This window comes from Helobdella robusta (genome assembly GCF_000326865.2).
Source record: "Helobdella robusta unplaced genomic scaffold HELROscaffold_84, whole genome shotgun sequence".
In the NCBI taxonomy this organism is placed as follows: domain Eukaryota; kingdom Metazoa; phylum Annelida; class Clitellata; order Rhynchobdellida; family Glossiphoniidae; genus Helobdella; species Helobdella robusta.
The window spans coordinates 509,066-526,057 of record NW_008705486.1 but is presented as its reverse complement, the minus strand read 5'-3'; the positions used below and the strand labels follow the sequence as shown (position 1 = coordinate 526,057).

Here is a 16,992-nt window from a genome sequence, read left to right as displayed (position 1 = left end):
TCGGAAACCCGATGGAAATCGAATGGTGTCTGTCATGTCAACTCAGACAAAGAAAAATATAAACTATTCTGGAATGGTCAAAAGACGGCCAAAAATGGTGTTGGAATTTTTGTCAGAGAACCGCTAGCCCAAGAAGTACTGGATATTAAAAGGATTAATTCACGTCTCATGTGGATCAAGCTTCGCATAGAAAAGCAAACAATGATTACTTTTTCACCACAGACAGGCGAATCAGAAGAGATGAAAAATGACTTCTGGACTGCATTCTCTGACACCATCTCAACAATACCAAAATCTGAAACAATCCTAATTGGAGACGATCTCAATGGCCACGTTGAAGAGAAAACAGATGGTTTTGACAACGTACATGGCGGTTTTAGCTATGGAAAACGGAATGAAGATGGCAACCGCATCCTTGAGTTTGCTAAAAGTCACGGGTTTTGTTTACTGATTACATATTTTAGAAAGAGGTTGGAACATCTCATAACATACAAAAATGGACCATCAGCCACGCAAATTGATTTCTTCGCTGTCAAGCAACAACACCGAAGGCTATTCAAAAACGTCAAAGTTATACCTGGCGAATCATGTGTCACCCAACATAGACTCCTTGTGGCAGACCTGGTTGTCGAACTGTCAAAACATAAGTCTAAACAAATGCCTCGGAGAATCAAAACGTGGAAGCTGAAAAGCAATATTCATCGAGAAAAATTTCAACAGATCGTCGCAACACAGTTAGACCACCAATCGCAAGCCAGTACAGATTTGAGTACATACAAAACCGTTTTGATGAACGCTGCAACTACAGTTTGTGGGAAAACTGGTACAAAACGTCAGCATGAACGTGACATTAGGTGGTGGAATGACAGTGTACAAAATGCAATAGATGAAAAGAAAGTTGCATACAAGCAATGGCAATGGCAAAAATCAAAGTCTGTTGATGACCCTAAAATTTTCCGTGAGAAGAACAACTATACAAGTTGCACTGGCTCGGACAGATCAGTGCAGAGAGTGGCTCACTAAAAGCAAAGGTGAACAAGTGAATTCTCTGTATCGTATAGTAAAACCAGCAAAGCGTACGAAAAAAGACATAGTTGGTGCCTCATATATCAAAAAGGACAAAAATGAGATGGCTCTTGAACAAGATGAGATCAAGCTACAGTGGCGAGAATACTTCAACCGTCTTTTAAATGAAACAAATCTCATCAATGTCAACTTTGACGCTCCACCCATCAAAGGTCCGATTTGAGACATCACTGTAGAGGAGCTTATAGAAGCCCTGAAAGCCATGAAGGATGGAAAGGCAGCAGGGCCCTCTGGACTCACAAATGACATTATCGAAGTATCTAGTACTGCAGGTATCCAAACGTTACTACAACTTTGCCGTGAAGTGTGGAGAAATTGCTCAATGCCGACTGAATGGAACTATAGCATGACAGTTCCGCTATACATAGGTAAAGGTGATCCATTGAACTGTTCATCATATCGGGGTATACGTCTGTTAGAACACTTTCTGAAAATTGTCGAGAAAATCATTGAGAGAAGATTAACGTCGTGCATCACAATCGGAAATCATCAATTTGGTTTCTAGCGAGGAAATCTACAATTGATGCAATTCACATTCTTCGGCAACTGCATGAGAAGTAACTCGCAAAGCATCAACAACTATCATACATTTTTGTAGATCTTGAAAAAGCATCTAGTTCCCCGTGAAGCAATCAGGTGGAATCTACGTCGACAACTCATTCCAAAATATCTTGTTCGACTTGTGATGGAAATGTATACGAATACTAAGACTCTTGGCAGCACAACGGTTGGAAACACAGATGCATTTGACATAGGCGATGGAGTTCACCAAGGCTCGATTCTCAGTCCACTGTTATTTATAACTGTGATGGAAGAAATCACAAAACCGATACGCACTGGTGACCTTTGGAATCTAGTATATGCTGATGATATCGTTTTAACAGCCACGTCTAAGCAGAATGCAGCACAGATGTTTGAAGAGTGGAACAACAGACTCGCCGATCATGGATTCAAAGTCAACATCAGCAAAACCAAAACAATGAACACTGGTGAACACATCCAATCTACAGCTACTGGACGATGGCCCTGTTCAGTTTGTAAAGCTGGTGTAGGTAACAATTCAATCAAGTGTCAGCAGTGTAACTAGTGGTGTCACAAACGTTGTTCAAAAATAATTGGTTCTTTATCTAAAGTGTCAAATTTTGTTTGTCCTGCTTGCACCAATCCACAACAACAAATTCGAAATAGCACTGCTTTTGAAGCCATTAAAATAGAGAAAGTCACATCGTTTCAATGTCTAGGGGATGTTCTGGATTGTACTGGAACAGCTAAAGCTGCCGTTCGAGCACGCATACGTGCAGCCTGGAATAAATGGCATCTCCTTTCCTCTATATTGATGCGGCGTGACATCCCACTACTACTACGATCAAAACTTTATAAATCTGTGATACGTCCGGTGTTGTTATATGGTGCAGAAACATGGCCAATGACAACCAAACTGGAACAACAACTTCAACGAACCGACATGAAAATGCTCCGATGGATGCAACGAATTAGTCTGAAGGACCACATCAAATCTACCGAAATCCTGCGTCGTGCTGGTTTAGATGATATAAAGGACGAATGCCGGCAACACCGTCTGCGTTGGTTTGGTCATGTCAAACGAAGTGGAAACAGTGCCATAACTTTTCTTGCAGATGTTAAAGTACCTGGCACACGTCCCAAAGGCCGTCCAAAGAAGTCCTGGTCGCAAACAATCGAGCGAGACATGAAAGCTCTAAATTTAAATGAAATGGATACAACTGATCGTCTAATTTGGTGCAAAAAGTTGATGGCAAAGAAAACAACGTCCTACCTCTGGAAACCGGGTTTCTGAACGGAAAACGAAGATTGATTGATTGATGCATTATTCGTTTCAAATTAAATAGCGCAAAAAGTTGATGGCAAAGAAAACAACGTTCTACCTCGGGAAACCGGGTCTTTGAACAGAAAACGAAGATTGATTGATTGATGCATTATTCGTTTCAATTAAATGAAGCAAATGTGAAAACTCAATTAGAAATAAAATATGATTGAAGTATGTTAAATTATGTTAAATTATGTTGAAATATGTTGAAAATAATGATTTTATAAATAAAAAAAATAAATCAAATATAGAATAGTGAAGATGTTAGAGTGACGGGTGTTATGAAAACATAATGACCAAATAGAAAATACAGATTTTACCAACAGATAGCAAAAGAATATTTAATATATATATGAAACAAATATAATTACTAAGTAAATCAAACCATTCAAAATTTATAAATGGTTGATAAATCTTTTTATTGATAAATGATTTTATTGTCCCTTGAAATGTATTAACTTATAAAATTTAGAACGGATTTTTATTTGATTTTTGGTTTTTGCGAAATGAAATGAACGTATATTTATATATGTTTTTGCAATAAGTTGTAATAATGATTATTTAATCCATTAAATGTATCTCTGATATATATTTTTCGAGATTTAATAAATCTTCATTGGCTAACCTTTTAAAAACATTTTAAACTACCGATTCAGTATTCATTTTATGTTGCTCGGTATCCATTTTTAATTGCCTTTTTGTTACATGATAAATCTGTTTATTAAATGTTAGGAATAGTTTATGGGTAGCCGTCTGTTATTGGCAATGTTGTTAATGATTGTTAATGCATTGTTCCTATTGTTATTCAATTGTAATATATGTTTTCTTGTATACTGTTTTATGATGATGATATAGAAAAAGCATGAAGCAAAAATTTTTATAAATCAATTATTTTAATAACCTTGACGACACCACGGGAAGGAAAAACCAAACCACCGTCGTCCTTTAATATAAGTAGCTGTTGGTAAAACATGGCGACTCTATTTTTTGTTTCAACAAGTGCTAGCCAGCATTGATTACAATCTATCATCTGGATTACTTTTCGAACCACCCATCCAGCAATATATGCCACTGCATTATCTATAATGGTTGACATTGTGTTTTGATTTAGAAACTCCAGTTCTAAAATAGCTTCATCAAAAATATGTTGAAATTGTTCTTTGGGTATTTTAAATTCAGAATCTTCTTTAATTGTTCCTGTACATTGCCTGAAAAGTTAGATAATGATAAACATAAAATATCATCTAAAAGGTATGTATTTTTAATTTTTGAATAACCTGTTTTCCCAGGGACAATCCCACATCTGAAATAAACTCGTTTAAAGATGGTTTCCAACTGTTGTAAATTGGGATTGTCAATGCATTTTCCTAAGTCAAATTATAATATACGAAGTTAAAAGTGTTTTAAAAATTACTTTATATATTTTCAAACTTGTACTTCTGATAAAGTTGAAGAACAACTCCAGATGATCCTGATTGAATTTGTACGTTAGAATAAATTTTTGGGTTGGAAGCAAAATAGTTTCTAATTTATAAAATTTTCTTACAGGAATTTACAACCAATCTTGAGTTCAGTTCATCATTGATTTCTTTAAGTTTTTTAATTTTTTCTTTAAATGCCTGAACATTTAATTTATATCTCTTTCTTCTTCTATTGCAGCTGTATAACACTTTCCTTGTTTTAGTCAATGTCGTACATAATTGATTAGCTTTCCTTTTCAAACTTCTCGGCTTCAAAGCATCAATACCAGTCTGTTACGTTTCAAGATTTCAAGTATATATTCCAAAAATTTTATAAGTAATTTTTTAAATGACAATTCAGCTTTTTGAAATCAATGAATGCAAGCCATATAAAAATTTCTTTAGATAACTATTTGTGTTTGAGAGTTGCAGAAAGTTTAATAAATTTTATTTGTTATGTATATTATGTTATAACCTGTCAAACATACAAACCAATTTAACAGCAGATGTTGATGGTTTTTCAACTGTCCGCGATGGTGTTGAGGTTAACTGAAATGTTAAATTATTAAAGTTTTATTAACACTGGACGTTTTTTGAATATATATTATTATTTGCAAAGCATCTAGATCTAATTAATATCTTTAAGGTGATAACTCCGGTCAGAACGACAAGACAAATGTTTAATTATATTTCTATCTTATACATAAAACATAAACATGCTTCTTATTTTTTAATATAAATATAACAAAACTTAACGCAAAGCAAATTTTTTAAAATATTTAATAAAAACTGAAATTTGTAACACAATCTTGATAATATATAGATACAAAAATACGAACCAAATTTACACTTGACATCACATCAGTTATTAACGTTGCAGAAATATTATCGGAAACTAACTTTACATCTGATGAAGGCTAAAAATACAAAATGTTTAAATTATGATAGAAGCAGGTTATTGTTTACAAACTTCAAAAATTAAAATAAGTTTCTTTTTGGTTTATAATAAATCATAACATAAATAAAGAACGCTTCAGAAAAATTATCATGACAACAATATCTTAATTTCAAAATTATAACTTTAAAAACATTTAAATTATACAACTGAAACTTGAAATGATTGGTTTTTATATACGTAACACTAACCTTGTCAAATATCGTTGAAAAAACATCTTTTTGAAGAAAAATTTTCAAACCAACTTTATGAAAACTTTCTGGTGTAAAATTTTTGCTACAAATTAAAATTTTTTTTTTCCATCCTTATTGTCAATGTATTTTTTGATGAGGTTTTCTCGTTTCATTCTCTTAATATCATTCTTTGTCAGTCTGAATTTAAATTTAACTTAATTAATATCAGCACAAATTATTTATACAACTTTGAGTTAACATTACCATTTAATGCATTTATTATGTTACTAATATTATTTATTACTATTATATTATATTAATATATGTAATTGTTTGCTGATTATTATAATTATATTGTATAGTGTTATACTTTATAGCTATAGTATAGTGTATAGTATAGTCTAAATTAAATTAAATTAAATTAACCTGTGTAAAGTAACATTTTCATTTAAATAAGATGAGTGGCATTTTGTAATGGATCACAGGCATTTTGATTTGGTTTAGAATCGGTGTCTGTCAAATCAAATACTAAGCAAATAATTTCTAATTAAAAATGTATTACGTATTTAATATTATTTTGACAAGCTAAGAATTAAGATTCTCTAATAGTTTAATCTCAATGTCATGTCATGTGTACTTGACTACTTATGTATATTTATGTATGTATGTAGGAATGTAAAATGTATAAAACGAAATGTATAAATGCAGAAAATTACACTAATCCCTTTTCTTTTTTAAATATACTAAATATAATATATAATATATAAAATGCAATACGAAATCGAATTTAAAAAAGAAACGAGACAAAAGCTTCCCAAGCGATAATTTCAGATTAGACGAGTAATCAAAGACGCTGACGAAGACAACGACGATGCTTGATCCATAGAATAAAAAACAATTTTTGTTATAAATTAATTTTTATGCCATATCCATGACTGGTTTACGCGTAAAATTGAAATTCAAAAATTTAAAATTTTATTTAACTTTTATTAACGGAAAGTTAGAAAGTTAATTTACTATTAATTCATCTTTAGATCGCTCTGTGTAAAGTGTAAGTGTAAGGAATTACAAGCAATTTTTGATATGAAATAAAATTTTATTAAAAATTGGATAAAATATTTTCTAATGACTCAAGGAAATCGAATACTTCTGGAACAGATATTGATCATCAAAGTAAAGCTTCTACTTCACAAGCTGGAAATCTAACTGATCGTCGAGAGAATTTAGCTTTAACGGCTCAAGAACAAATAACTGATGAAAATATAGAAATATTGAACGTTACACATATTGACACTGAAAGACCAGGAAAGTGGAATATTTATCTAAAAGATGAAAGTTTTCTTTCTTACTGGTGTGAAAAAGGCCCTTAAAATTGTATATTATATTATACATGCTCATGATTTAGCACCTTCAGAGTTATTTTATAAATAGTAATGTTAATTAAAATTCATAAAAACATTACATACCTATTCTATTAAAAATCAACAATTGTTCGTTTTAAATTAATAGCATAATGAATTTGATGTTAGCGTAAAGTATTAATATTTTTTTAATATATTAATAATGTCAATTACAGTTGAAATAGTTAAAGAATTTGATTTTAACTTAAATTATTATATAATTTATTTAATATATTAATAAATAATATAAATCATAACATTTAAACAGAAAAAAAGATTGTTTGCTTTTACTACCAAAATAAATTTTAAAAACCTCTTGTGTGATTAAATTTGGTTTGGGTATGTTATGTTGAAAGGAAATATTTCTTTGTATCGTAAGCTTTGGAGTGTTGAAAGATTCTAGTTTAGGACATATGCACAGAAATTACATCTTAATTTAAAAATTATTAGTTGATTAATTTATTTATATTTTTATAACAATATATTACAAATTGATTATTAGTTATATATTTTAAATAGTAATAACATTTCATTTTTACAATACAATTTTTACCAATTTCTTTTCGTTTTCTAGATTCTAATTTAATTTAGGAATGATGAGAGCCTTACTCTAATGAAATGAAGTCCATCATCATCATGATTCGTGGGTACTGGGAGAATGAATGAAGAAATCTTTATTTTAGAAAAATAAAGATTACTAACCAACTTATTATAAATCTTCGATTTTTCTGATGCATCAAAAAAAATGGCAATATCCATTTAACGATTAAATACGGTTATATAAACCTTTTAAATTAACCTAAAACTTCACAGAATGTTGAAAAAGAAATAAATTTTAACAAACGAGCTGAATGCAGACCGGCAAAAAGTTATTAACATAACTTCGGAAAGGCCAAGATTTTTCTAATTATATCTCAGGTTTTTCTAAAAATAAACACCAAAATGCTCTTGAATAATCAGAGGCGGATTAACCTCTTTGCCGCCTAGAGGCACTCGTGGTTTGCCGCCCCATTTTAAATTTTATAATAAATTTAGAAATTAAATTCATATAAACGCAATATTTTTAAAACATTTTTATTAAGTACATTCTTTAATAATATTCATGTAATGTAATATTATCAATTTTAAAAAATAAATTTTCTATCATTGCAGTTTATAAAAGTTATTTCAAAACTTTACGACGTACCTTCCTGCGCGCAAATTCATCAATAACGAAATTAATGTTTAAATCTTGCAAAATTGTTTTTTCGATACATAGAATTGCAAGATAATTTAACCTTTCTTCGGATATTGTCGAACGCAAATAGTTTTTAACGCGATTTAAACAAGAAAAAGATCGCTCGGCTGAACAGTTTGTAGCAGGAGTACAAGTGTGCATCCGAAGTCTACATTTGGATATACACACTGCAAGTCATTCAATCTTATCCATTTACACAAATCAATTGGAGTGTGTGGAACTGCATTTTGGTCTAAAGTAGCCAAATGAGACTTTGAATGCAACAGTTCAGTATTTAAAGTGTCGTCTAGATCGTTTGGAAATAAAGATCTTAATCCATCCGCTGCAATCTCTAACTCACCCATTGACAATGTTTTGAACTGTACAATTGCTTTGAAATTTTTATTAATTTCTACATAAGCGTTTCGTCTCTTGTTCATTTCAGAATTTAAATTATCCACAATTACCAGAAATATGTTTACACGAAAATTTTCTCGAGTGGTAAATTCTGTTTCATTGTCAACTGATTCGTTGTAATGCCGCTTCCGTTTTTTTAATGGCGGTACCTTGTAGTCATCAACTAAAGACAGGACTTTTCCTTTTTTTTCATAATCCTCAAATCTTTCTCTGAGTGATTCGAACAACGTTAAAAGTGAATCGTAAATTTCGATTACAGTCGATGGATCAATGTCTACTTTTTGAAGTTTGACGTTAGACTTGTTCAGACATTCTAAAACAAAACCCCACAATTCTACCATAATTCCGGTTTCAAGAAAACTCAAATTGGAAATAATTCCTATAGCCTCAGCACGAGTTTCTGGTTTCTGGTTTGAATCTTTTTCTAAAAATTGTAGTGATTCAATAACCTGATTCCATCCATATTTCAATGCTCAAACTGCGTCGTCGCGAGCAGACCCCCGGGTAGTAGAAAGACTTTTCAAATTAAATGAACTAGATTTTTGCTGTGTGTGGTTTTGGAGAACTTCCCACCTGGCAGTAGAAGCATTGAAAAAGTTGTAAACATGTTGGATCAGCCAAAAAAAATTGCAAGCTTCTGCATTGGATTCAGTTGCAGTTGTGCCAACAAGGTTAAGTGAGTGAGCTGAGCATGGTATAAATGAAACTTGATGATTGACTTCCTTGATTCGCGCCTGAAGTCCTGAATACTTGCCAGCCATGTTTGAAGCGTTGTCGTAAGATTGTCCGCGACAGTTTTGAAGATCCAGGTTGTGTGATTGTAAAAAACAAATTACAGCGTTAAATAGTTTTGCGATTTGTGGCCAGTGTTTGGTAGAAACGCTAAAAACGCTTCGTAAAGCGTTCCGCTTTTTTGAACATATCTGATTACAACGGAAAGTTGATCAACTTTTGCTATGTCAGGCGTTGAATCAACAATTATTGAAAAATATTTTCTAATTTTGATTTGGTAGACGAGTTCGTCTTGTACAGCATTTGCCAATATAGCTACTAACTCTTCTACAGTTGTTGATTGACAGATAAGATGTATTACCTTTGCCACATTTGCCAAATCTTTCTATATGATGCGCCATAAAAGAATCAAATTTAGCAATAAGTTCAAGCAGCATCATGTAGTTCCCACTTTCAGAATTTCCAAATTTGTCAACGTGTCCACGCAAAGGTAGTTCTCTTGAAACCAATGTCTTTACAACTTCTACCACGCAAACAAGAGTCGATTTTCAGTAATTTATCTCAGTTTCCAATTGATCATTTAACTGCGAGTTTATTTGACCTATAGCACGACCTCTCGTTTTGCAGGCATGTACGCAGTCTCTATGAGATAATGAATTTTCATGTTCTATCAGCGCATTATAAGCATTCTTCCAATAATTAAAACCTTCTGATGTTAATTTTGTTTGTACATTCGATTTCTTTAAAAACAAAACAAAATTAAAACCTTCTGATGTTAATTTTGTTTGTACATTCGATTTCTTTAAAAACAAAACACAAATTCCACAAAATACAACTCCAGTGCTTTCTGAATAAACAAGCCATTCTCGCGACATTTTTTCTCCGTTAATAAGAGTATAGTCAAACATACTTGGTGTGAGGCTGCGTATTTTGCCATCACTGTACTCCTTTTTGGATTTACTAAAGTCCATATTTTCATTTCGCTTGAAGCCATATTTGGCCACAAAATCGCGCGTCTCATTATTTACTTGCCATAAAGCAGGGTCATCAGATAAACGGAAACATTGCTCCACATTTTCTGAGAGACATTCATCAGACAATTTTGTTAATATCTCCATGGAGGCCCTGTACAAGAAAGATATTTATTCAGGTGAAGTAATTTAACCAAAATGTTTCATTATTTATTATTTAGATTTTTAAAAAACCCATCATCATCTGAGACATTTGATTTATCATTTGTCTCAGTCTTAGATTCTTCAACCGCGAATGATTTCTCTTCGTTACATGCTAAACTGGACCTATAGATAGACAGCAATATTATTTTTATGCGAAATTTTAGCCAAATCAATTTTTAAAAACAATATTTTCAAAGAAATGTCTTGCACTAATGAAAAACGCATCGACTAACTTATCTTCAGTATCATTTCGTTCTTCCAATTGATCTCCACTTCCACTGACCGCCGACTGAAAAAACTTGTTGATTTTTTTCGTTCTATCCAAGTCCGTATTGTTTTTTAATTCTTTGTCTTTTCGCAATTTTGCATTTTGACTCTATTTAATCTTTTTCTACCATCGCTCATTTTAGCTCTTTTTATGAAACTACAAATATGGCCTTAACACGACAAGACAAGGCGAATTTAAAAAAGGGTCTATCTAATTCAATGATCGAACCACATCTACATAATTAAAATTACATATATTGGAAAGAAAATATTATCGCCCACATATACTACGTACCTTTACTTTACTTATAAGTTGTACCTTTATCTTTAGATTAATAATTAACGTTTAGTAATCAAATAAATCATAATACAAGCTCATCAAACTCATTAACAAAACTTTTTTAAAATAACAGGCAGTAATAAAGTAATTTTTATTTGATCGCTAGATAGTTTTACGCTTTTCACTGTTGCCGTTAAGTTTGAGTTTGTTGTGTCATTATTGGTGAACAGTTAACATAATTAACTACGTTCAAATTTTTGTAGCTGTGTACACAATTATTGTGAAAAACGCGACCATGAAAAAAAAACGGTATTCGTACATATTGTTACAATTTAGCGCCACTTGTAGTCATTCGTCCTCTGATTAATTAATTATTGTTCCAGTTATAAAAACACGATTTTTTGCATGACATTATCGGCTATATGTTCCGATACATTTATTTTAAATATATGATCAGAACGAACGGCAACTGTTAATCGATTTTTTAAAGTTTTAAATTATATAAACTTGAACACCATAATTTTTGAGTAGAATATCAATTTCAACAATTATTTTTATTCAACTTGAACATTTTTACATAACTAGTTTTCAAAATTTGCCGCCCCAGGCCGGTACTTGTTGTGCCTGTGCGTTAATCCGCCACTGACTCTCGCCTGAACAATGTGTCCGGGGCTACCTATTCGTGCAGGGTTATCACGAGCCCAGTCTACATATAAATCCCGATGTACAGTCAAGCAATGTGTTCATGGCGTTCAAATCAAGAAGCTCGGCTACCGAAGCCTGGCTAACGTCATTTATAGACCAGAAAATCGTGACCTGTTATATTAAATTTGAAACAACGAATATTATAAAATACGCATAGCACACCCATGGAATTATATAACTGAAAGCGCCCTACCAGCGTTTTAACATTGAAATTTATTTCAACGGGCAAGTTACCTCTGAAAGCAAGTTCCTAAAAATTAATTACTCATGAGCATTTTGGTTTATTTTTAAAAAAATCTGAGATATAAATCGAAAAATCTTGGCATTCCCGAAGTTATGTTAATGACTCTTTGCCAATCTGCATTCAGCTCGTTTGTTAAAATTTATTTCGTTTTCAACATTCCGTGAAGTTTTAGGTTAATTTATATTAAGGTGCTGTATTTAATCGTTAAATAGATATTGCCATTTTTTTGATGCATCAGAAAAATCGAAGATTTATAATAATTTCGTTAGCGATTCTCATTTTTCTGAAATAAAGATTTCTTCATTCATTTTCCCAGCACCCACGAATCACGATGATGATGGACTTCATTTACTTCATTCATATCATTTCATTACAGTAAGAATCATTCCTAAATTAAAATAGAATCTAGAAAACGAAAAGAAGTCGGTAAAAATTTTAATGTAAAAATGAAATGTTATTAATATTTAAAAAAATAACTCAAGTCGTAATCAATTTATATTGTTATAATAAAATTTATCAACTAATAATTTTTAAATTAAGATGTTATTCCTGTGCATATGTTCTAAACTAAAATCTTTCACACCCCAAAGCTATATATATAAATATATATATTTATATATATATGGATATATATATATATAACTTTATATATATAAATATATTAATATATATATATGACTTTGAAAAGAAATAAAAAAAAATAACCACCAAAAAAAACGCCTTAAAACGGCCTTTAAACGACATTTGTTCTTAGGCGTTTACGGTAGAAAGGGCCTTTTTTTGCGGAGGAGACACCTATTGTCATCAATTTTTTGCCATTTTTCAAAAATTTTCATGAAAAACCCCTAATAAATTTTCAAAAAAAACCGTGTCGGAACAACATTAAAAATTTCTTTAAACGCAAAATTTCAATCCCAAAAATTCACATAAATTTTCAAAAAAAAATAAGACGTTAGATCGTGGTCCCTCGTCGGAAAACTTTTCAAAAATCCCAAAATTTTGAAATTATGTCCGTATAAATCCTAATAAATTTTCAAAAATTGCCCTAGCCATTTTGGGGCCATGTTGTCGGAACAACATTAAATTACACCCCAAATAAAATTTTAACTCGTTGTAAAAAATAAAAAAAATCCACCAAAAAAAACGCCTTAAAACGGCCTTTAAACGAATGGAATATTTGCTTTCAACATAACATAACCAAACCAAATGTAATCACACAGAGGAGTTTTTTAAAATTTATTTTGGTAGTAAAAGCAAACAATCATTTTTTTCTGTTTAAACTTTAAATGCTATGATTTATATATTATTTATTAATATATTAAATTAATTATATAATAATTTGTTAACATCAAATTCTTTAACTTAACTATTTCAACTGTAATTGACATTAATATATTAAAAAAATAATAGTTTAATTAATTTTAAGCTAACCTGAAATTCATTATGCTATTGATTTAAATTTTAAAACGAACAACTGTTGATTTTTAATAGAATAGGTATGTTATGTTTAATAATTTTTAGTTTAACATTACTATTTATAAAATAACCCTGAAGGTGCTAGATCATGAGCATGTATATTTTTATATTTATGTGTAAATTGTTATATTTTTTGCTTGTTGGTTATAAAACATCAATCTTGCTATAATTAGTAATTAACTTAACTCGTAGTTAGATCAGTCCTACTTTTATTATTTCTGGATTTCGGTTTTGTTTATTTGTTGTATAACTGAAAAATGTTTGATTTACATAATTATTAATTTATATATATATATATATATATATATATATATATATATATAAAGATAAAAACTAAGGTTGTAGAATTTGCTTCTGATGTAATCTATTAGAAGCACTGTACAAATTCATAAAACAATTGATTTAATAAATTTAAATAGTATAATTTTCGTTACATTTTATTATTTAATTTACTTTTATTAAAACTGCATGTTGATAGAAAACTCTTTAGTTAAGTATAAGTCTCAATCTAAATTATTTCCTAAGTATTTACCAGAAATATTAATTGAAATTTATCAGATATATAAATTGAACCTAAACGCCCCGGTTTACGATCGTCTTCTTCTTCTCGCTTTTTCTTAACTCGTGTTAAACACTCTTTCGCCAAATCTGCTTTTGCTTTTTCTGGTCTTTTTCTCTGGAACTCTCTACCTACTTCTCTGATACTTCTCCATCACTTGCGAAGTTCAGAGCGGATCTCAAGACCCATCTGTTTTAAAAATTCATTGAGGAGCGCTGTTGAACATCGCGGAAATAGCGCTTTATAAGCTAATTGATTGATTGAAAACGTCTTAATGTTGTACATGATGTTATTATTTTTTTTATTAATTCATAATAGTGGTTTGCATTTTGTAATCATTGAAATGATTTTCCATGTTAAATAAATCTTTGTTGACACATTGAAAAACTGAAAAACCCATGCTGACGTTTTGTACCAGTTTTCCCACAAACTGTAGTTGCAGCGTTTATCAAAACGGTTTTGTATGTACTCCAATCTGTACTAGCTTGCGATTGGTGGTCTAACTGTGTTGCGACGATCTGTTGAAAAATTTCTCGATGAATATTGCATTTCAGCTTCCACGTTTTGATTCTCCGAGGCATTTGTTTAGACTTATATTTTGACCATTCGACAACCAGGTCTGCCACAAGGAGTCTATGTTGGGCGACACATGATTTGCCAAGTATAACTTTGACGTTTTTAAATAGCCTTCGGTGTTGTTGCTTGACAGCAAAAAAATCAATTTGCGTGGCTGATGGTCCACTTTTGTATGTTATGAGATGTTCCAACCTCTTTCTAAAATATGTGTTCAGTAAACAAAACCCGTGACTTTCAGCAAACTCAAGGATGCGGTTGCCATCTTCATTCCGTTTTCCATAGCCAAAACCGCCATGTACGTTGTCAAAACCATTTGTTTTTTCTCCAACGTAGCCATTGGGATCGCCTCCAATCAGGATTGTTTCAGATTTTGGTATTGTTGAGATGGTGTCATAAAATGCAGTCCAGAAGTCAGAATTGAATCATATAAAAAATATAATATATATATATATATACATATATATATATATATATATTGGAAGGAGACAATATTTTATACAGTATTGTATGAATTTTACTAAATTTTTGGCATTAATCAACAAACTTTAAATTAATTAATGCCAACAATTTGGTAGAATTCATACAGTAATGTATATATATATATATATATATATATATATATATATATATATATATATATATATATATATATATATATATATAAAATTATGGATAAGACTGTTGTAGATACAATTGTTAAAAAATATCACTGCATTTACAGCATTGATCAGTTTTTGGTTCAATTTTTATTGAAAAATAGAACCAGAAACTGATCAAACTGATCAAAGCTGAAAATACAGTGAAATTTCTTAGCAAATATATATATATATATATATATATATATTTACAATATTCTATAAATTCCACCGAATGTTTGGCGTTAATATGTCTGCAGTTCGCCTTTTCAATTTTTCTCACTAAAGTCTTTTGGTGAACGCTCAGTTTACCAAAATTCAAAAAACTTATTTTCCGAATTCACGCTGCAAACAAGGCCATATCTCGATTCCGAATGAATCATCATCAGTGCCCTCTGCTGTTCATATAGGGAAAACATTGACTCTATCAAAATGAACTTAAATGGAGATTGACCCTGTCAAAATGAACTTAGATGTAAACTAGGTTCAGGTTTCCTTATTGGCTGGTCATCCTCTATTGTCTCCTTTCCTTCATCGATAGGAGACCAAAGAAGATGACCAGCCAATAAAGAAACCTGACATCCAATTTCCATCCAAGTCCATTCCGACAAAGTCAATCTCCATTTAAGCTCACCCGACAAAGTCAATATCTCCCCATATAAACAGCAGAAAGCACTGATGACGATTCACTCGGATTCCAATAAACCAAACGTTCACCAAAAAACCTTAGTAAGAAAAACTGAAAAAAAAACGAACTACAAACACACCAACGCCAAACATTCGGTAGAATTTATAGAATATTGTAAAAATTATAGTCTATTACATTCGGTAGAATTTATTGAATATTGTAAAAATACATATATACATATATATATATATATATAATTTTAAACCATGAAAAATTAAAAATAAAATTATTAATTGCTTCACCTTATATCTGAAGACTTAGGTCTAATGACAGAAGTTGTAATTTTGCCATTGGGAAGGTTTTCTTTTCTGCTACTGCCACTTGTCTTTTTTGAATCGTCTGATCTTTTTATTTTTTCTAAGCCCACACCGACAGCTTTTGAATTTTGCCACTTCTATTTTTAGTATCAAGTGATTTTGCTTCTTTGGTTCCTTGTGATTGCAACTTTAGTTTTTCAGCTTCATCTTGTTTTAATTTATTAATATCCAACGGATCGGAATCCTCGTCCCCATCAAACAAAGCAAACTTGTTAGTTATTGCAATACCATAATGTTCTTCCATCTTATTCAATGAACCTAGATGTAAGCAGATTAAAATGAATTACGAAGCATAGCCCTGAAACGTCTCCATCTTTTGTAGCATTTTTAGAATTCTTATTGATTAACATTTTTTAAAGATAGTTTTATTAGTTAAAAAAAACTATTTAATATTTAAAAAATTTTAAACAATTTATTTAATAACAATAAATTAATTTCATTATATTTCTCACATAAAAAAAATTTATTATATAAAATGAAGCGCTTCTGTTAGACATGAATATTAATTAGAAGAGTCAAATTTAAAAGTCTTCAATATTATTCTTTTTTTTATTTAATATCAGTTAAGAGTATTTCTATATATAAACTTATTCTAATATCAAAAAGGGATTCAAACAATTTTATAAGAATGATATGTGGCTGCTTTCAACTCCACCGACAATCCAGCTAAAACTCATTTTTCTAACAGCATGGTAGCTCCCATTTTGGTACTTTTGTGTGCCAAAAGTCTTTTTCTCTAGGTAGTTTATTAAGTTGTTTATGTTTTAGGTAGTTTATTAAGTTGT

General features: G+C 30.8%; 1 protein-coding gene across 1 annotated transcript; it reads right to left on the bottom strand.

Annotated features, from left to right (window-relative positions):
• Positions 1-8,082: 8,082 nt before the first annotated feature.
• Positions 8,083-8,301, bottom strand: HELRODRAFT_90499 (hypothetical protein; the record flags this gene model as incomplete). Its single annotated transcript, XM_009032577.1, has 1 exon — positions 8,083-8,301. A coding segment is annotated over one exon (219 nt), but the record flags the coding sequence as incomplete, so codon positions are not given.
• Positions 8,302-16,992: the final 8,691 nt, after the last annotated feature.